The 22,871-nt window shown below is 38.8% G+C and overlaps 3 protein-coding genes across 3 annotated transcripts; 1 reads left to right on the forward strand and 2 right to left on the reverse strand.

Moving 5' to 3' along the window:
- Nucleotides 1–2,197: 2,197 nt before the first annotated feature.
- On the reverse strand, nucleotides 2,198–4,171 carry LOC108988047 (protein PLANT CADMIUM RESISTANCE 9-like). The gene is made up of 4 exons (XM_018961142.2): nucleotides 3,988–4,171; nucleotides 3,650–3,721; nucleotides 2,999–3,208; nucleotides 2,198–2,518 (listed from the first exon to the last, which is right to left on the reverse strand). The coding sequence occupies exons 1-4, from the start codon at nucleotides 4,112–4,114 to the stop codon at nucleotides 2,442–2,444; spliced, it is 486 nt and encodes a 161-aa protein (XP_018816687.1). The 5' UTR covers nucleotides 4,115–4,171; the 3' UTR covers nucleotides 2,198–2,441.
- Nucleotides 4,172–5,425: 1,254 nt separating this feature from the next.
- On the reverse strand, nucleotides 5,426–16,138 carry LOC108988159 (probable mitochondrial-processing peptidase subunit beta, mitochondrial). Its single transcript, XM_018961304.2, has 9 exons — nucleotides 15,359–16,138; nucleotides 8,409–8,573; nucleotides 8,106–8,243; nucleotides 7,871–8,022; nucleotides 7,652–7,760; nucleotides 7,369–7,467; nucleotides 6,837–6,902; nucleotides 6,019–6,126; nucleotides 5,426–5,897 (listed from the first exon to the last, which is right to left on the reverse strand). Exons 1-9 carry the CDS (start codon nucleotides 16,022–16,024, stop codon nucleotides 5,811–5,813), a joined length of 1,590 nt encoding a protein of 529 aa, XP_018816849.1. The 5' UTR covers nucleotides 16,025–16,138; the 3' UTR covers nucleotides 5,426–5,810.
- Nucleotides 16,139–16,591: 453 nt separating this feature from the next.
- LOC108988231 (40S ribosomal protein S19-3) lies at nucleotides 16,592–18,926 on the forward strand. Its single transcript, XM_018961432.2, has 4 exons — nucleotides 16,592–16,873; nucleotides 17,669–17,759; nucleotides 17,868–18,051; nucleotides 18,622–18,926. The coding sequence occupies exons 1-4, from the start codon at nucleotides 16,790–16,792 to the stop codon at nucleotides 18,692–18,694; spliced, it is 432 nt and encodes a 143-aa protein (XP_018816977.1). The 5' UTR covers nucleotides 16,592–16,789; the 3' UTR covers nucleotides 18,695–18,926.
- Nucleotides 18,927–22,871: the final 3,945 nt, after the last annotated feature.

Genomic DNA, 22,871 nt, shown 5'->3' on the forward strand with positions numbered 1-22,871 from the left:
CAAGTGTCTTAAGGTGTGCAAGTCCCGCTCACTCTATTTGAAAACGGAATGTGCAGGACTTGCACATTTTAAAACTATAAATATAATTTTTCTTAATAATTATGTACTATCGTGATATCTTCTTTTTCTCTTGTTTGGCTATTTTTGAAAGGGTGGGTCTACTACACCCATTGTTGGAGGATCCCGCTAGTCCATTTTAAGTTTTTTTTTTTCATAATTTTTTAACATTTTTAAATATTTTAAAAAAAATTTACAATATTATTAAACAACACATTCTTAATCACCAAGTACAAAAAAACTTAAAAAAGAAAAAAGGAAGCGGGAGCTTCCAGCGGGATCCCCTTGGGATACCTAGCATTTTCCTTTCTGAAATAGTCTTATAAGTTCAAAATGACATCTCTCTTGAAAATTTCCACTTTTAAAAGGATATGATGCTTCTTTTCAATCTACAGTTACATAATCGATACAATTTGAAGACTTGAGTATGGTGCCATTACTGCAAGTACGTTGCAGATCCTGTACTTCTGTATAATGCATGCTTAAGAACTGTATTTTGCTTCCATCTGAGAGATCTGCTTTAGATTGGATGCAGCAATGTACAAACCATTCCCTTTCATTGACATGTTGCAAGAGTAGGTTTGTTTTTTTTGGTCAGTCCTTTAACTTCCATTGGCATCACTAAAGAAGTTTCAATTGCAAGTTCCTTATTATATGCTACTACAAGATATGCTTTTCGTTCATGACTCTTGCAGCAGACGATTTTGTTTGTCTTTCTGTACAACCACCACTAAAACTGTATGCTTTAGATCCTATCTATTTGTGTTCGTTTCATCCTATCATGTTGGAATCTTATACTTTCTTGATAAGGTAGATTCTGGGTTCTTTGATTCGTGAAGATGTATTTTATGTTCATCAGAACTTGTTTTCCACTTGCTTGTATGCTCTCCTATTCATCTGCCCTGTAACAATTGACAGATATATCAGTCCCAGGAACTGGGGACAAGAGTACTTTTCTTGTCATCCAACAAAGGAAATTAAGCACATACCTGGTTTGTAATATCTTCTGGTTTTGGCCACCTGAGGGATAAACACCCCAGTTCCATTGGCATTTTTCCACAAGTTTAGAAGCCATGCAGGTACTGAATTAGTACTCTCATTTTCCCACCAATTGAAATAGCTTCCAGGTTGTAATATAGCAGGGTAAGTACAAGCTGTTAATCTGTTTGAGCTTCTTTTGGCAACAATAGAGGAGTTTCGCCGTTTGGCTTTGTTGAGATCTTCATCCTCATCTGCTGTCAAAAGCAGAATTTGCTTCCTAATATCTGCATAGAGAACATCATTCTGGTCATGGTCGCCACCTTCGAGTTCCAGATAGTGATCTGCCTTCATGTCCATATTGAATTGGAGACTGTAATCAGAGTCCATGAAAGAGCTCTAACAGAAGAGACTTTGTTTTGTTTTGTGGTAGGAAATGGTGAATTGGGTTTCTTAGGGAACTTGTTTGGGATTATTATATAGAGTGATAGAAGGGAAAGAGTACTTTGTTTGAGGTCAATTTAACCGGTGCAGAGACGTTGGATTGACTAAATGCTTCCAAAAGAATTCAATTCTGAATAATATGTCTATGTTTGTTCTTTAGTTCATGTACTTATCTGAAATTGGTCATTAGGATCCCCTGTAAACCAAATGGATGAGAACGACTTTGAACATCGCTTTTCTTTAACATAATGACAAGCTATCAAATGAACGTGGTCATAACTGCACGAGATATCATAAATTATAGCCTTCAATTCATGAATTTGGATCATTTGTGCTAAAATAATAGGTAATAAACGCCATATTAGAGTATCAAGGTGCTGATACACCACCGGAGAAGATAACTTGTAAATTGAAAGACCAAATCTATCTCTCTCTCTCTCTCTCTCTCTCTCTCTCATACTTGTTTTTCCAAATTATGGAACATGTTGACTGGATTAAGAGCATCAACAGAGAGCTTGACAAATGAAAGGTCAGACCTGTGCCAAGAGTTGGCTCGTCAAAACTACCGACAATGTTGACCAAAATAATCAAGGAAACATGACCACCCTCAATCTGAATCCCACCATATAGCTCCAATCCAGGATGTTCCTGCTGCTATCATTTTGTCAAGATTATATACTTCAATTGCTGAACATGCACTTTTGTAGACACTAAAAAGAGAGCCATAGGTTTTAAATCACGCAATTGAAGAGTATGTAAAAGGGTGGAAGAAATGATGGAAAAATACAATGAATCATTCAGAATTACAGAAGCCAAACAAACAACAGAAATGGGCTCAAATGCATGCACAAGACAACGGAGAGTTGCACACTCACGTTTCATATAATACAAAATGACAATGTCTTAAAGAAAGAAATATACAACAATCAAATCTTATTTATGGCAAAAATACAATTTTTGCATCAACGAGCCATGCCAGGCGCAACTATAGGAGGCGTGAGTCCTTCCCGGTTCCACTTCTCTACATTGGCTTCCCAACCTTCACGCAAAAGATAACGACAAATAAGCACCAAAATGCATCATTCATCACTAATCTTAAACTTCCAATCTATATGTTTGGATATCTAATACGATGCATGTTATTTTATCGATGGAATATAAATCCATTGCACACACAAAGGGACTCATCATCATGAAACCTCCAACCGAGAGTCTCTTTTATTTTTTTCAGTCAGGATTTTAGGTCGAGATTCATTTGTTTACTTGTTGGTCTTTGTTCTTGGAGTGATGGTTTAGGAAATAGATGACCTCTACAGTACTGTCGATATGATAAGATTTGATTTGCAAAAGAATTTAATTTTAAACTTCTCTTTCAAATTAAATCCTACCGTGTTAACTATATAGAGTGTATTTTACACCGACTTCCAATTAGAAGGACTCTTGCCACGTTGGAGATATCAAGACCTCTAGGAGCCAAGACAGAAAAGGCATGCATGTGTTAAAAGGGAATAGAGCTTACCAATGGAGGGATCAACCCCACGATACTGGAGTTCTCTATACTCTTGACAAAGAGAGCAAGCACAGCAGCAGCAATGAACCAACCAATCTGCACAAGGAGCCTCTGGCAGTGAGAAGAGGCCTCGCAGTTTGGACCTGTATGTACAAGCGTACAGCCATCCGCAGCCAACAGAGCCCATGGCATAGGAGATGAGGCCACCAATCAGACATGCTGCCCATTCAACAAATTAACTTCATTAATTCCCAAGTTAGTAACTTTTCAACAAGCTGAGCTTCCTATTTTAATTAGGTATTTCGACAGGTAAGGCTTAATTCAACCTACCTCAAGCTACACTAACTACCCTAACTGGGGTACCCCCAGCAGTTGAGATCACATGAATGTAGCATTAATTCATTTACCTTTAATGGAAAATAAATGTAATGCATGAAGTATATTCGTAATAAGTAACAACTTATGTTATGTGTGGGGGATCCTAACAAAAACTCCGTCACAAAAGATGCAAATGCATCATACAAAGTGAATAAAAGAGCAACGAGTCTGATAAATTGGACATGAACCCATGCATGTTCATCATTAACTCTAGAGTATTATAAAACATAAGCGATACTAGACTAGTTTATACTGACAATAGGTGTAAATATCTTTGCTTACATGTGGTTCCTCTATCAACAATTTCCACAATCCGGCCTACGGTGACACATGGACAGCAACATGTTATGAGACCTACAAATATGAACGAGAGTTAAGACATCAAGAATGAGGGGGGGGGACAATTTTGAGAGGAAGATTGTAAGGGTTAAAAAAAAAGGAATGCTATGCATCAGCCATTGTTCATTCACACACCCCGCACTTATAGCTTTTTCATAGGATATGAGAGTGCTTTTCATAAGGTGTGAGGGGTGTTTTTCATAGGGTGTAAGGTGTGTGGTGGTGAATAGTGACTGATGAGAAGAATTTTTCTAAAAAAATGTATCCATGGCAGCAATTACAGTTGGATGGATCCTCAAAACAATCACAAAGTCCGGTAGACCATTGTCCCTCATGAGGCTTTGCAAATGGTGGGGCTGAAGTTGGAGGTGGTTTGGCATAGGGAGCTTCGGCTTTATTGGGATACATTGGTGCAAGAAATTATAGATACTGTGGATATATAGGTGATGGAGGGAATTTCTGAATGCCTTTAGGTTATGGTATTGGGTCTTATAAATAGTAGGCAATGGATTGGGATTTACGTGTGTTTCTTGGCTTGAGTTAATTGCTAGGAAAATCCAGTTTTGAATCTGCAGACGTGATTGACTAAACTTCGTTTCTATTTTATCATTTTTGAAGATTTCTTCCTTCTTCTTTTTAAAAATATTTGAATTGGTTGAATAGATAACTTCAGACACATACCGTTTCCGATAAGGCTTGGATGTTTCATTCCAAAACAAGAAATTTAGATATAGTGTCATCGTGTGTTAAAATAAAAATACTTGATCTATTCAGATATCTTATAAAATAAAAATTTACAACTTATAGGCTTATAGTTCAATATAAGATATTATAAAATTTTCTTTTACGATAAACTAAGGCTTGCTTTGGATACAAGAAGTGTTTCATCTCATTTCATCTCATCGTTATAATTTTTCTAAATTTTCACATAAAATATAATAAACAATTCAAAAATTTCAAATTTCAAAACAACAATAATATTAAAAAATAATATTCTAATAATATTTTATTCACCTTTTAATTTTTATCTTAACTCATCTCATCTTAACTCACTCTTCAAACGTATCACGTTAAGTAGCATTAGCTTGTAAACTTTATTTTATAAGATCTATTTGGAGACCTCTAACAATATTAGAAACAACAATGAAATTCCTCATTTCCAAAGCCATGACCCGTACATATAGGGTCAGAAGTATTGAAAGAGACGCAAGGCGTGGACTCGTCCTCGTCAACCAAAAAATGGGGCTACTTTTTTCTTTTCTTTTTTGAGGGGCTGCTCTATTCATCATCAACTAGATATACACGAAAATGTGGTTGATGATTGAGCTTTTTTGAATGGAAGAGAACAAATTCTAAATACTATGGAAAAAAAAAAAATACATATAAAGATACAGCCAAAAACCCATAAATGGACCAGAAGTATCTTAATTCCATTCCATTTTTTTTTTAATTTAGGAAAAAAAAAAAAGAAAGAAAGAAAGAAAGAAAGAAAAAAAGCAAGTGAAAACAGCTAATAAAAACTCATGGACCCATATGAATGTCAAAATTCCAAGCAATTTCGCTGTGACGTGATTTGATGGGCTTGTAATAACTAATTAACTAGTCGTTGAACTAGTGTTGGCATTCAAGTCGTCTTATTATTTGAGAAATAAAATAACAAGATTTCAAATTCCGGGAATTGTAATGTGCTACAGCAATACGCACGTTGACCTTCGAAGATATCCATAACATCCTTGAATTGAATTTATTATCGGGCCAAGCAAAAGGCGAAACCACATCATGTACAGAACAGGGTCGACCTGAAGGTAAATCGTTTAGAACAAAACGATTACTGTGATAGGTTCCAACAATGAGGAATAATGGCAGGATGGGAGAGCTGACGGAAAATTTCATAATCACAACTATGATGGCAGCATGCTTACTTCTACATATGAATGTTACAAAAACAAAAACATGACCTAAAACAGTAAAACATATAGATTAAGATGCCAGGCCCTGACATCTCTCAGGGCGTATTGGTCGTGTAAAATGCAAGAAATCATCTGAGACCAGAACACCTAACAAAAAGGTATGGATCAACAAAAAGGAATAAGTCAGATGCGAACTAGTAGCGGTTCCAGTAGGTCCTGCGTCTGAACCAGTTGTAGTCAGGTAAACCCTGGATGGGCCCCATCGCGGCAATTGCAATATCCTGCAAAACCAAGCACCGGATGAGGGTCCATCACATTTTGATCAACAAACTGGTGAAGAATCTAACATAAAATTTTGCTTATTTTCTAGATCCAGTAACTTAGGTACCATATAGTACTTACCTGGTCCCAAATAACTCGGTTTGCAACACGTTTGACTGTGCTTGCATCAACAGCATCAATTCTGGCAAACAACTCGGCAAATGGGATTCTTCGGCCATATGTAAGTAGCTACATGCACAAGAATACCACGGAAAGCAAAATTAGGAATTGCGAATTGTAGCAGAACAGATTTCCTAATCAAATTTGAGATTTTTTTTTCTTTTATAACCGTGGGTGTCTAGCCAGCAATCAAAATCGAGATTTACAGTGGTTACTTCTAATCTGAAACATATAGAAACCACATATATAATGTTTTTTGACAAGGTAGAAACCACATATATCACCTTCTCTTTTTTGCCATGCACATACATAACACCCGATATGAACCCGTGGGAATGTGATATCCCTTGAACCCACAATCAATTTGAAAACTCGCCCAAGAAAGCCAAAATAAGCCAATGGAAAATTTAGACCCGTTGAGGAACTCGTTTCAAGAACCGGTCCATGTTGGTGCCCATCAACACCTTTCCAAACTATCATCCTAGTAGCCATTAAATCATAGAGAGATCTCATCTTTCAAAGCAAGAAATAATATGCACGTTGAACTAAGGAAGCACACACACAGTGAAGGGATAAGAGTGACCTGCTGAAGTTAATCAGCTGGTCAAATGATATTGGTTCAAACCAGCTCGACAGTAGTGACTGCATGAAATATTTCTTTCTCTGCTTGCAGTTTTTTAATACTAACTCATATACAATAGATTAAAAAGGATATACAACAGTAACCTAAATGAATCATTTCTTCCCTCTTATCATTTCAATAAGGAGAGAAGTTGCACCTGGCGCCCAATATCTTCAGCTACAGAACTCGTTCCATCGATGTGAAGCAGCAGAGAAGATTTCAACTGCAATAAAAGACACCAGTAAGCAACAATAACTACAGGAATGATTTTACCAAATTCCACAAAATCACGTAGATGAGACTGTTTGTGGATATAATCTTGGACAAAGAACAATAGAAAATTTGTCAACTGCCATATTGAAAAAATAATACCATTTCAAAATATCAGTATCGCACCCCATCTCATTGTCATCCTCAAGGAATTGAAGCTTCTTTCAACCAACGTTTAATTTGAACAAACAAGAAACAAAAAAATGCACAATGAAATGGCTTTTCACATTCACAAGAACAATTTGATTTCAAAAATAGCTATGTATCTGATAAAAATGTCCAGCTAAGATTATTAGTCACGGTACTAAGCTCATTCTTAGAGCTTGGCCTGCTTCAGATAAAATAATATAATAATAATAATAATATCTGAAGTAACCATGTATCTGATATCAATTTAAAATGAAAGCATTGGTGGGTACCTGATTACGCGCACGAATAACATCTTGTTCCAGAACTCGACAACACAACTTGGTGGTCTCATACATTATTGCATATGCTAAATCATCTAAACAATCCGGCTGAAATAACAAGACAACAAATTTATCACAAATAAATGAAGTTACAATAACCCTAATGGCACCATGTCCAAGTTTTTTCATCAAAAAAGGAGGAAATGAAGATAAAAAAGGTATCCACATTTTACATTTTATTCTGTAAATGACAGAAATGTTTGATGGCTTCAACAATGTTTAGGGATCTCACCTTAGCAACAGCATAAACACCAAATAGCCCAGTGTCTTTATAGTTGGTGTTAAAAGACATCATGCTTTCTGCGATTTCATTTATGGCAATCCTCTGTGCCAAGTCAGAACTGTATACAGATTTTCATTTTATCAATGGATGTGCTTAAAAGAGAAAATGCCTTACTGAAGAACGAAACCCGATATGCCACAAAGGTAAGTAGTTCTGAAAATAACTCACCCCATGTGCTTTCCACCACTAGCACTTTTATTCCATGAACCCAGCATAGCCTGCATTACCATTAGAGCAACAGAATCTGGATCTGTCCAAGATGCTCCATTAAAAGCAACCACAAATTGTGCCACGGGGACATCATCATCAATTATTCTAACCTGGTTTTTACCACGTCAACAAAATTTATTCTATCATACACAGCCATAAAAGATATTATAAAGTAATCAATATATCACCCCACCTCAGAACCAGTAAAAGCTGCTGGCTCTTTTGCAACCAACTGAGTAGCTGTGGTTGGGTCTGACGATAACTTTGTGAACAATTTTTTTACTTGCTCAACAATGTCGTCATGCTTCACAGCTCCAGAAGCAGCAATGACCTGAGATATAGGTCATAAAAAACCTCCATGACAATCCCTTCCCAAAGCAAGTCTTGCATATTGATGTAAAATGCAACAAAACTAAACACAATATGACATATTCACCAATTCCTCCGATCCACTATACACAAACAAAAAATTAAGAAACTCGTTATTTTTGCCTACCGTTCTGGGTGCCGCGTAGTGTGTTTGTATATAGTTCTGGAGATGATCTTTTGTAATTGTCCTAATATTCTGAGCAGGGCCAAGAATAGTTCGACCCAAAGGAGTGTACTGAAAAGCCGTTGCATGCAAATGGTCAAAAATGACTTCCTCAGTTTGCCCCTCAACCTACAGCATGGACATGAGATAAAAACTTAAAACACGCAAAGCAAGATAGCAAAACCTATAAGCAAGTTTGCTATAACCTTAACAAAACATTATAAGCAACAAATGAGGGCAAACATCTCCACCAAAGAAAAATCAAACACCAGCACTTCCACATCAGTTGAATAATACATGAAACAGTTGTGTTAGATTATTGACTCAGGGAAAGGGCAATAGTAGTATTTCTCGTTTATCACACATGCTACTGATTTAGCACAGAAGAGACACTTCACACTTCATTTTTTTTTTTATCGGTAAAAAGAAGTTTTATTGATCCACGTAAAGAGACAAAGCCCGAGTACATAGGAAGTATACAAAAAAGTGCCTAATTACAAACTACGTGCTACTGATAGTAGCGTACAAAACCTTAAGGCTCGTTCCATCCCTTTTTTTGATAAGTAAAAATATTGTATATATCAAAAGGAGAAACCAAGTACACTGAATGTATACAAGAAAACACCTTGCCCAAAATGACCCAACAAGCCCCTAATGACCCAAAAAGCCCATAAAAAAACCAACCCAAAGTACATCAGACCCGACCCCAATCCTAGTTTCCCGTAGAACTAAAACTCTACCTGAACACCAACCCCAACACCTTGATACCTATCTTCACAATACCCTCCCTTTAGACTTCCTAGAGCAACAAAGTATGAAAGAAGAAATCCCTAAAGCTGTCCGGAGAGCGTTCCTTATCCTTAAAGCAGCGACAATTTCTTTCGTTCCACGTGCACCACATTAAACATAAAGGTACCATCTTCCATACAGCAGCGATTTGGCGATTGCCCCTAATCCCTCGCCAACAAGCCAAAAGATCTATCACCCTCTTAGGCATGACCCATGCGATACCGAGCCTCAAGAAGATTATATCCCACAATACCTTAACTGCTTTGCAATGAAGAAGAAGGTGATCCATTGATTCGCCGTTGCGTTTGCACATGTAGCACCAATCCATTATGTAAAGTCCACGCTTTCTTAATTTGTCGATTGTTAAGATTTTACCATGGGAGGCCAACCAAGCAAAGAAAGCTACCTTGAGAGGAGCATTACTCTTCCAAATGCTCTTCCATGGGAAAACATTAGGGGAATGGTTCACCAAGGCCTTCTAGTATGAAGGAACAGAAAATTTCTTGTTCCTTGTGCATGACCAGAGTAAGCTATCCTCCCCTCCTGCCCTTGTCTTCAGCGCATATAAGATTTTGTAGAAATCAGTGATGGCTCCCACCTCCCAATCCTAGACATCTCTAGTGAATCTATTTTTTTGATAAGTAAACAGCTCTCGTGAATCTCACAGACCAATGAATGGAATCGACGGTTCTGCACATATTATCAGCCACTGAGGAGCCCTGGTCAGACGCAATCCTAAACAGAGAGGGGAAAGCGGATTTCAAAGCAACATCCCCGCACCATATATCATGCCAAAACCTGAATTGCGTGCCCCTTCCCACCAAGAACCTGCAGTTGACTAGAAAATCATCCCAACTATTCCGGATCAGTTTCCAAACTCTCACTCCATATGCCCCTCTGACTTCCTTAGAGCACCACCCTCCCCAGATGCTCCCATATTTAACATCGAAAATATTCCACCAAAGAGTGTCTCCCTCATGATGGTAACGCCATAGCCATTTCCCGAGAAGTGCCTTGTTAAAAGTTCTCAAATTTCTTAAACTTAGCCCACCGCAAGACAGCGGAGTGCAAACTTTATCCCATTTGATCAGATGAAATTTCTTTGCATCCTCTAGCCCTCCCCATAAAAAATACGGAAAATCTTCTCCAATCTATTTGCCATCCCTGCCGGAATAGGGAATAATGAAAGAAAGTACGTTGGAAGGTTGGATAATCAAAATGATTCTCCTGCCCTTAGACAAGTAAAGTCTCTTCCATCCCGCCAGTTTGCCTTTTATTTCTCAATGATCCCTTCCCACATTGCCTTAGATTTGTGTGGGGCTCCCAAGGGGAGTCCGAGGTACTTCATAGGCAAAGATGAAACTTTGCATCCCAATAAGGCAGCTACCCCATTTAAGTTGTTAACCAAGCCAATAGGAACTACTTCCAACTTAGATAAATTCACCTTAAGGCCAGATACAGCTTCAAAGCAAAGTAGAAGTGCCCTTAGAGAGCGAATCTGATCCAGATCCGGGTTGCAAAAGATCAAAGTATCATCGGCGAAGAGAAGATGGGAGACTGTCAATCTTCCATGCGTAGAACCACCCATCGAGAACCCCGAAATGAAGTCCCCATCCACCACCCCTTCCAACATTCTGCTCAACACATTCATAACTATGATAAATAATAATGGGGATAGTGGATCCCCCTGACGCAATCCCCAAGAGTTGTTGAAGAAGCCTTCAGGAGTGCCATTAACCAAGACAGAGAATTTGACGGTTGGAATATAGTGTTTTATCCATTGACACCATCTTTCCCTGAAGCCGTACCTACCAAGAATATGCAACAAGAAATCCCAGTTTACATGATCAAATGCATTTTCCATATCCAATTTACACAATATACCAGGAATGCCAGTTCTAATTCTGCTCTCAAGGCATTCATTGGCAATGAGGACCGAATCTAGTATTTGCCTTCCTTTCACGGAAGCATTTTGGGACTTCGAGATGATCTTCTCCATGACTTCACTCAGCCGCTTCGCTAACACTTTAGAGATGATCTTATAAACCCCACTTATCAGGCTTATGGGCCGGAAATCATTCACTTCCACCGACCTCACCTTCTTGGGAATGAGAGCGATGAAAGAGACATTAAGGCTCTTCTCGAAGTTCATAAAGGAGTGAAATTCACTAAAAACCCTCATTAGATCCTCCTTAACAAAGTCCCAATAGGCATGGAACAAAGCCATTGGAAAGCCATCTGGTCCCGGGGCTTTATCTTTGTTCATACCTTTTAGTACACCAAGCACCTCATCTTCTTCAAAAGGCCTCTCCAGCGAAACCGCACTTGTGTGATCAATGGAATCAAAAAGATAAAAGTAATCAAGATGTGATACCCATATGATAACGATAATGGTAGGTCGTGTATTGGATCTCACATTACTTGGAAAATAGAAGTTCTTGCTCTTTATAATGTTCCAATGAGGTTCCAATTGTATCATTAACTAGTCCTTTAGAGTATATGTCAGGTGGTTCTTCTATTGGAGTGTTACAAATGGTATCAGAGTCTATCCTAACTAGAAATGTAGGATTTGAGCTGTGCCACCTTTGATAGACTGGCCCGACGAAGATGTCGAAAATTTAAGATGTGAGATCGTGATACTCCATATGATAAGGATAAGAGTAGGTGGTGTACGAGATCCCACATTACTTGGGAATGAGAAATTCTTACTCTTTATAATGTTTCAATGGGGTTCCAATTATATCATTGACTAGTCATTTTGGAGTATAGACCATGTGGTTTGGGTTTTCCATTGATGCATTACACGAGAAGAGAAGGGCAACACGATAAAGTGTAAATTGTATCTCAAAATTCCTTGCTTGTATAATGTTAAATGTACATTTATATTCAGCATCCACTTGTGTAAGGGCAAGGCAGGGTAGTAAATGATCACCTACGAGTTTTCGTCACTTATCTTTCTTATTGTGCTAAGAAAGTTATGTCATTGTTTCCTATAAACCTATGTCTAGGGCATTCAGCTCAAAGACTGCTCTAAAAGCAACAAAGAAGATCCTCAAACTAAACATAGCATAAATGTTGATGGGGATTTACTCATACTATGAAAAACAGGAACAAAGTAATCATGACTTTTAAGATCCAACATAGTAAAATAGTATGAAGCACACATTTGCAGGAAGGGAGAAAGAAGTGGAAATGAGAAACATTTTTTTTATAAGTTTACAAATATATTGAATAATGATAGGTATAGCCCGAGTACACAAGATGATATACAAAGATACACCATACCTATGTTGAAGCAATAGAGATAAGAAAGTCATGAAAGTCGGGGCCTTTAAAGTCTATAGCTATATAGCTATATAGCTATGGCCCATGTACATAGAGTTCTAGTAAACAAAGCTCTTAATTCCTCTATTGTGCGCTCCTTGTCTTCGAACGTCCGTTCATTGCGCTCCTGCCATAGACACCACAAAATACATATCGGGACCATCTTCCACACAGCTTTGATTTGTTGAATGCCTCTCAAATTTGTCCAGCTTGTCAATAGTGCAGCCACCGTAGCGGGTATAACCCAAGCTACCTCTAATCTGCTGAACACTTCATTCCATAACACTATAGCAATCTCACAGTGTAGAAATAGATGATCCACCATCTCCCCAACTTTCTTACAAATGTTGTACCAATCCATTATAATCACCTTGTATTTCCTCAAGTTATCTGTTGTCAGGATCTTACCCAAGGAAGCTGTCCACGTGAAAAATGCCGCTTTAAGAGGTGTCTTATGTCGCCAAATCCTTCTCCATGGGAACCGATTATTCGGCGAGCGTGTGAGTGACTTATAGAAAGAGCGAGCCAAGAATTTACCTTTACTTGTAGGTAACCACCACAACACATCAGCTCGTTGGTTGCTTGGTTTTATGGAATACATTAGGCTCAAAAAATCCTCAAAGTTGCCCACTTCCCAATCTTGGGCCACCCTACTGAAATTGATGTTCCATTGGACTTGTTCCCCCAATATCACCATGAGATCAGCCACTGAAGCTTTTTCACATGTCACCCGAAACACAGAAGGAATATTTCCTTTAAAGAACTATTTCCTCACCATATGTCGCTCCAGAATTTAATTTTAGTGCCATCGCCCAGAACAAATCTTGTATGTCGAGTAAAGACCCCCCCATCCTCTTCTAATGTGCTTCCAAACTCCCACTCCATGAGCTCCACCCACCTCTCTAGTACACTAAAACACCCCCCCAAAAAAAAAAAAAAAAAAAAACCTCCGTATTTGGACTCAATCACCGACTTCCATAGTGTTTCTGGTTCCATATTATATCTCCACAACCATTTTCCAGGTAATGTCCGATAAAAAACTCTCATATTTCTAATACCCAACTCACCAGAGGAGATTGGGGAGCATACCTTGTCCCAACTGACAAGATGGAATTTGAATTCATCTCCCACTCCACTCCACAAGAAATCATGCTGAAGTTTTTCAATCTAGGATGCCACACTTGCAGGAATAGGGAAAAGAGACAGGAAGTAAGTAGGTAAATTTTTTTTGCTATGTAAAAGGTAAATTTTATTGATACGAATGAAATAGACATAGCCCGTGCATACAGGGATTATACAAAAGAACACGTAAAATACATTCAAGGAACGATAGATTAAGGACAAGAAGTCATGAGCATTGTTCCCACTCCACAAGAAATCATGCTGAAGTTTTTCAATCCGGGATGCCACACTTGCAGGAATAGGGAATAGAGACAGGAAGTAAGAAGGTAAATTAGATAGCGTGCTCTTAATTAAGGTAATCATGCCACCCTTTATACGAATAAAGTCTCTTCTAGCCTACCAATCTCCACTCTTATCTTCTCGATCATTGTGCCCCATATTGGAATAGCTCTAGAGGCAGTCCCCAACAGGAGGCCAACGTATTCCATGGGGAGAGAGGCAACCTTACATCCCAACGTGCTAGCCAATTGCCTTATATTGTTAACACTTACAACTGACACCATTTCTTATTTGTCAAAATTCACTTTCAAACCAGACGCTATTTCAAAAAAAAGTAGGAGGGCCTTCAGTGCCCAAACTTGGTTTTGGTATGCCTCACAAAAGATTAGTGTATCATCTGTGAACAACAAATGATAAATGTTTAATAGTACCTTATTGGGGCCACCAATTGGAAAACCCGTCGTAAAGACATTAATAAACTAATGCCGAAATCATTCTACTAAGCGCCTCCATGACAAGGACAGAGAATAGGAGACAACGGGTCCCCTTGTCTTAAGCCTCGGGTGCTACTAAAAAAACCCTCTAGACTGCCATTTATCAAAACTGAAAATTTCGCCGTTGATATAACCGTTTGATCCACGACCGCCATCTCTCCCCAAATCCACACCTCCCATGTAGGTATAGTAAGAAGTCTCAGTTAACATGGTCATAGGCCTTCTCCATATCCAACTTGCAAAGGATCCCTGCAATGCTAGCTTTTAGTCTAAAGGGGCATGTGGGAAATAAAATTGCAATCTTCTTCCCCCATTATTCAGTAAGTGAATCACATTATGCCGTTGAAAAACTAACACCAACCAATTTGTGCACTTAATAGGCATGGGAATGATAACCATTAAAGAAGATGGAAAACAACTAACTCTTCCAATTTAAAAACTCACTAATAGTTATATTCATAACCTAACAACCTATATCATGTGCAATGTGCACGTAATTACCGATGCATAAATTCGTGGTTAACAATTCCATCATCACGCGTGAACTATAATAACTTCGTATTAGTGCCCAAATGCAAGACTTGGACCCGGGATTCGAAACCAAGCCATTAGCTGAAAATCTTAACCTCGAACGTAACAATCACCAAAAAATCACCAAAAAGAAAACAAAAAAAAAAAAAAAAAGAGTTTGACCCTGTTATATTAACAATAAAATACCTATCAAACAAACGAAACCACACTCGCCGAACTTAGTAACAACCACTCACCAATTAAAAAGCTACAAAATTTCTGTAGCCAAAAAAAAAAAGCTTCAGAATTTTACTTACTCTCACCCACAAACAGTCAAAACTAATAAACAAAGTCCAATAAATGCACCCATTGAACCCAATCAAAGCCCTAACTTACCTCCTCCATTTCCCGGAGAATCACGTCTCGCTCGCGGCTAATGCGGTTCTCGTCGAACTTGGAGTTCTGCAATATATCGGCCAGGATGTCGAGCGCCTTGGGCACGTCCTTCTCCATGACCCTGGCGTAGTAGGTGGTCTGCTCCCTTGACGTGTACGCGTTAAGATGTCCCCCCATGTTCTCGATCTCCTCCTCCAATGCCCTGGCCGTCCTCTTCTCCGTGCCCTTGAATATCATGTGCTCCAGGAAATGTGCGGTACCGTTGGTCTCGTCAGTCTCGAACCTCGACCCGGCGTCGATCCAGACCCCGACGGTGGCGGTGTGGGCTGCGAGGTTGGACTCAGTGGCGACACGGAGGCCGTTGGGGAGGGTGGTCACGCGGGTCTCCGGGGCGGAGAGGATCCGGGTATGGTCGGCAACGACCGGGTGGGGCGACCCGTACTTGAGGAAGCGTGGGTCGGGATTCTCGAGCTCCTTGATCTTGGATTTAACAGCTTCCGCGAGACGGTCGTAGACCATGGCGCTTGGGGGAGGAGGGGAGGGGGGTGGGGGTGATGGCGTGGCAATAGCCGGAGAAGTCGAAGCCGATCGGACGGTGTTGGCGAAGGCGGACGTGGCCACCCTGTGGGAGCGACGAGATAGGGCTAGAAGATGCTTGATCGCCATCTCTGGCTCACTGTCTAGGGTTTGACAGAACGGGGAAGAAGTGAGAAGGAGCTGCCTTCGATTCTAGAGGAACTGAGAGAGCTGGTCTCATGTTTGGTATTCACCTTCACAACTGTTTTGGTAGATGAACGACCGTCGTTTTGTCAAATAACAATTATTCATCGTCTTTTTTAACTATTTATTTTTTTTAATCTCTCTTAAAAATTAAACATAATAAATAATTTATTAATTATTTAATATTATATTACTAGATAATTAAAATATCGTTACTCTATTTTTTTCAAAATAAAATTGTGTAAAATACTTAATCACAATTAATAAAATGACCAAATGTTATGTCATTCAAATTTCATTTGTAGTAATCAAATGAGGTGAGCTTGTGGGTCTAATCCCCACAGAGACATTTTTTCTTTATAGAAATAAAATAGAAATTATTTTCAAAATATAAAATCATTGTAATTTTTTCTATGGTTTTAGATATACTGTGTCTATTATAATGTAAAATGAAATCCTAAATTAGGCGGCCGAGATATTTACATCATCGACCCAAAACATAAAGGCCCGTTTTCTGCACCCAACCCAAATACAAAACCCTTAATGGATCAGTCCAAGATTGGAAACCCTAACGGGGTTGCTGCATATAAAAGCTAATGCTTACTGAATCGGGATTCCTAGCGAGCGAGAGAGAGAGAGCCAACTTCGTCGCCCCCAAGCGATTAGCCTCCCTCACCTGTGCGACCCAAGCCTCTCTACCTTGCTTCATCAATGGCGACAGCGACGACTGTGAAGGACGTTTCGCCTCACGAGTTCGTGAAGGCTTACTCGGCTCATCTAAAGCGATCCGGCAAGGTATGTATATCCACAACCACAAATACACACACACACATATTACTCTTACATAGCCGGCCTGTTTTTCGAGGAAAATTGGAGTAGAAGACTAGAAGCTGTAAGAAAACTAGGCTCTTATTTTTTTTAAAATATTGGTAGCTGATTTATGGCTGATATGGGTTTTTGGATTTGGCCCTAATTTTTATTTTTTTCTCCAAATATGAGCTGTATTACGATGTTATGATCATATGAATAAGATTGGTTTTAATTGAAGTAACCGTGAGTTTTACTTATGATTGCTGAGTCGGGTCTGTATTTTTGGACTTTTTGTTGGCTAGGACAACCGAGGAAAATAACAGACAATGAAGAAATTTCTTATTTTTGTGGCTTCTTTATTATAGTTGTTTAGCAAGTAAATAGCTAGGTTAACATAGTGCATTGCATTCTTGTAATGCCCTCCTGTTTTTCCAAGAATTAATTGATCTAATTTAGTTTCTACTCCACTTCAATATCTATCTGCTTTTTCAATTGTAGTGTGTTGTTCTCATTCATATACGTCTATTTTATGCTCTTGTTATGCCCGGGGGTTTCTGGAGTTATTTTTCAGTACAATTAGGATAGGTAGAAAAATAGTTGAAACGTGTATCTCAAATGCATGCTGTTTTGATGCACGATATCTAACAGCCTTTTGGCCATTCTTTGGCATGTTTCTTAATTGGAAGTTTAAGTTGTATCCTACATTGTAATTCGGTGTGGTTGTATGCTGTTTTTATTACATGTGAACTAATTTCCTTTTCATTCATCTTTTGTGAGCAGATGGAGCTGCCGGAGTGGGCAGATATTGTGAAGACTGCAAGGTTTAAGGAACTGGCTCCTTATGACCCTGATTGGTATTATGTGAGAGCTGGTAAGAATCGTCTCCTCATTTCTTTTATCCTGGTCTGCATCCTGAACAGTTTCTCTTATGCCCGTGGTCTGCAACGTGCTTATATATATGTCTCCGAATCTTGTGCAGCCTCCATGGCAAGGAAGATCTACCTGAGGGGAGGTCTTGGTGTTGGTTCTTTTAGAAGGATTTATGGTGGGAGTCAGAGGAATGGAAGTCGTCCACCCCATTTCTGCAAGAGCAGTGGTTCTGTTGCTCGCAACATTCTGCAACAGTTGCAGCAAATGAACATTATTGACGTTGACCCAAAGGGGTGAGCTCAACATTATTTAAACCATTTTTCTATTGCAAAGATTAAGGTGATCACACTTGGTATAGACAATGATGCGAAGACAATAGATGCTCCTTTTTATGCATAGAACACAGATTTAGTTTTTCTATCCCATCAAAGTGGAACTTTACATCAGATATATTTCCATTATGTTGTAGAGTTAGCCCCTTATACCATTTCTCTCATCATCACCAACCTCTGCTTCATCTTTCTCCCTCCTTTGGTCTCTCTGTGTTAAATATCCGAATATAATTTCTGTGTTGTCAAAGCTCTCATGCAGATCCCACTCCATTTCTCCATAGTGAAATTATGTTAGGGAATTATTCTGTTCATTTTAAATGTACTTGTAACGCTTCCCCCTTCCTCCCCCCCCCCCCCCCCAAAAAAAAAAACCCCAATGAGAAGACGTTGCTAACCTTTCTTTTTTCATTCAACCTGCCCTTGGATGCTTCTACATTTTGCACTACGGTTTTGATCATAATCACTTGGCACTTCTCCCTTGGAATGTGATATTATTTGCTGATACCTTATTTATTTATGGCTGTTTCTTAGTGGAAGGAGAATCACCTCAACTGGTCAGCGGGACCTTGACCAAGTTGCTGGGAGGATCGTTGTTGCCCCCTGATCAATGTATTCGAGAGATGTGGTAGAGCATTTGGTCTTACTATTTTAGGTTTCTACTTTTGTTGAAAAATGTGGCAACTACTACTGCGAATGTATTAAGACAACATTTTGTCCCATCTGCCAAGTGTTTTGTTAAGATAGACGTGGTTGATGTTTTGGTTTCAAATTTTGGTGCTTTGACAACTATTTTTACTCAATTATCTATAATTTGATATGTTTAGTCTATTATTCAAGATTTCATGCATTTATTTTCTTTTGAAAATTAATCCTGCATTTATTATACCTTGGAAAGCGTTTAATTTGGGAACACAACTCTCTCTTCTCACACTAGACGTATGAGGATGAAACAAGTAATCATAGATTAGAAGGTGAGACAACTCGGTTATCCAATCTTTAATGTTGGATTGGGAAGTTTCACTATTAATAATTCAACAATTACTGCTCACAAAATCGCCAATTGGCTCCCCCCTCTCCAATTGAACAATTGGAAGCATTTCGTTCTCTCTATTCTCCATCAATTAATTATTTGGCCCATAAAAAAATAATAATAATGAGCTGTGTGTTTATCAATTTCCCTAGGCTTATCAAAATCTTTACTACAAAATCTTGTTCAGCTTCACCGCATAGGAAGATAGAAAAGAGTCAAGTGGTCATCATCCTGTACAAAATCTGTTTTGTGCCTTAAGATGGAAAACGGGTGATGAGAGTGAAGTTGCATCTTTTATGCATATCCTACTACTTATCATGCATCACGCTTGATTATTTATTTAAAAGAATGCTTCTCTACTCATCATCCATAACCCAGGTGGCCAATTCTGCTCAAATGATACTTGTTCCGGTAAGGTGGTATGGAATTAACGTTGTCCAAACCATAAATAAGATTTTAGCTCTAAATTCAAGACTGATGAAGGATATAACTAACATATGAAAGACAATCATCTCGCTTTTGAATGTGCATGCAGCCCTATAGATACTCTCCCTATCCGTCTACTCGTCTTTCTGGAGTCTTCCCACTCGTCTTTCTGGAGTGATACAAATCAACTTAAACTTGCACCACCATCAGCCACCTGCACATCCTTTCATATAACTCTCATCCTTTCATCACCAGCTTTCTGCATGGATATGGACTCATTAATCAATCAAACGGAAGCTCTCTCATGGCAGGATTTGAACCCTGAACTTGCACCTGACCATGCAAAGGTATCTATAGAATTAGCACTAGTGGGAAGAATTGTAGCTACACGTCCTCTGAACAAGATCTCACTGCATGCAAGCTTCAAAGCAGCCTGTAATTACATTCAAAAATTCCATATTGAAGACCTAGAGGTAAATCGTTTCTTGTTCACTTTTCAAACTCCACAAGATAAACAAAGGATCCTCGACCAAGCACCCTGGAACTTCAAGGGCCATCTTCTCATTTTAAAACCTTGGCCTCCTGGCTCTACTTGGCATGAAATATGTTTAAATTCTTCAATGTTTTTCATACAAGTTCATGGTCTCACATTGGATCATATGACCATTGATAATGCTACTAAGATTAGCAGTGTTATAGGAAAATTAGTGGAAGTGGAGGTAGATCCACAATTTGGGATAGCCTGTAAGAAATTCATCTGGATGAAGGTATAAATAGACATAATTAAACCACTAAAGCAAGGCTTCTGGTTCCCTAGAGATTATAGTATTGACACTCGGGTCTCCTGTAAATATGAACGGTTGTCGGATTTTTGTTATGCATGTGGGAGGCTGGGTCACTCCCAAATATTTTGCACTTTTCTAAAAGATTTTCCCTCAGAGCTTCCTTTCGGCCCATGGCTAAGAGCAGATTTACACAACTTTGGAACAAACCAATCACCCCATCAAAGTCAAGCATCTTCTCAAGCTTTACAAAAATCACCCATGGATTTTTCATCAACCTCAAATGCTGAAGAATCTTTCCAAGCATACCATTCAAGCTTTTCGGTTAAAACCCATGCAATTGAAACCATTCAATTGGTGCAAAGCAGGACTCTCTTGGCAAGTCAAAATGAACTACCAGTCGGTGCATCATGGAACATTCAGACGGTGCAAGATGGGACTATTTCGGCAAAAACAAAAATTTCAATCGGTGCAAAGTGGGACTTCTTCAGCCAAGCAAAATGTATTTCCAGCTTTTAATCAAAGGCCATTGCGAGTGTCGGACCAGAGAGATCTCATCTCCAGTAAACAAACTTCAAAAGCAGAGCAAACTTCAGATCCGTTACAAGCTCTCTTCGCGCCGATGATAGGACCGATTCAAGGTGGATGACCACCCTTCCACGGTGGTATTTTTTCGGCAAAACCACTAGCAGTGACGCCTCTCATTGTTCCACTGTTCATTGAAATATCTCAGCCTAGTGTTCCCATTAATTATACTTCACCAACCGAAGACTCTTTGAATGCAGCAATTAAATTAAGGCCGCCAGATTCTCTCCCATCAAATACAGTACAAGTAATTGAAGTACAAGCTGCAATGAAAGATAAACTGAAAGGAAAGAAAGTCGTGGGTGGTTCGACATTAAAGCAGTCAGATATAAAGGAACCGAGGATACAATCATCTGCAAAAATAATTAGTGAAGGGTTCAATCTCTACACCATAAACTCCTTTATACCATCGAAAGAGACAAAACTTTTTTTCCTACAAGTGGGAATTTCTCTCTAAAATCTCTGACCGAAGCAGTTAATCTGGATGGTATTTCTACAAGTGAGAGCCACAAGAATTCATCAATGGCTGACACTGGGGAGAAATTCCTTTTGCAACAACAACAAGCAGAATAGTAGAGGCTTTTCAATGCCTTACGAAATCCAGTTTCGCCCCTGAAATTGGAAAGTCCACTCAAGAAATCAATGAGGGTAAAGCAAAAAGATGTGGCCTAACTCCTCTGATTACGAAAGATCACAAGCTAGTGAAGAAGAAAAAACAAAAGAGTCCTCAGAGGGATATCTAGGAATCCCCGAACACTCTCCAGACGATGCAAAATTGGCCAGTACTCTGCTGATACTGAAAAATGAACCAAAGGGGAAAATTAGGAAAAAAAGAGAGGCACCTAGATCCTCCCCCTACCTTAGATCAGAACTACCAGTTTCCAAAAAATCCAAAAAAGCTGAAATACTCTCAGCACTGAAACAAATACCAGTCTCTTAGTGAAATACTTTCCCCTTACCTTAGATCAGAACTACCAGTCTCTTAGTGCAATTCCAAATGAAGTGGAAATACTCTCAGCACTGAAACAAATACCATGCCAAAAAGCCCTTGGTCCGGACGGGATGACAGCACTTTTCTATAGGCACCATTGGGATATCATTAAAGGAGAAGTTGTCAGAATGGTGCAAAATTTCTTTCAAAGTGGTAAACTATTGAAGCAAATGAATCAGACCAATATTGCACTAATCTCAAAAATTCCAAATCCAAATCAACCTTAGCACTACATGCCAATTAATTTGAATAATGTGAGCTACAAAATCATTACAAAAATTCTGGCTGTCAGACTAAAATCTACTCTTCCAAGCATCATTTCTCCTTTACACCAATATTGCACTAATCTCAAAAATTCCAAATCCAAATCAACCTCAGCACTACAGGCCAATTAATTTGAATAATGTGAGCTACAAAATCATTACAAAAATTATGGCCGTCAGACTCAAATCTACTCTTTCAAGCATCATTTCTCCTTTACAAACGTTTTTTATTCTTGGTAGAAATACAAAATCATTACAAAAATTCTAGCCGTCAGACTCAAATATACTCTTCCAAGCATCATTTATCCTTTACAAACGGCTTTTGTTCCTGGTGGAAATATAAAAGAAAATACCCTGATAGCACATGAGCTATTTCACCATCTTAAGAAAAAGACAGGGAGACAAGGATTAATGGCAATCAAGTTTGATATGTAAAAGGCTTTTGATTATGTCGAATGAGATTTTTTATTCAAAGTAACGAGAGTTCTTGGATACAGCGCTACATGGATTAATCTCATAAAGGAATGTATTCTGACATCATCTTTTTCTATAATCATAAATGGAAGTCTTAGGGGTTTTTTCAAGGCATAGAGAGGACTTAGACAATGGGATCCAATTTCACCTTTCTTATTTACACTTTGCACTGAAGTGTTATCTAGATTGATCTCTAAATCAGAGGCACAAGGTCACTTTGATGGAATACG

The sequence above is a fragment of the Juglans regia genome, chromosome 1 (genome assembly GCF_001411555.2).
Source record: "Juglans regia cultivar Chandler chromosome 1, Walnut 2.0, whole genome shotgun sequence".
Classification (NCBI taxonomy): domain Eukaryota; kingdom Viridiplantae; phylum Streptophyta; class Magnoliopsida; order Fagales; family Juglandaceae; genus Juglans; species Juglans regia.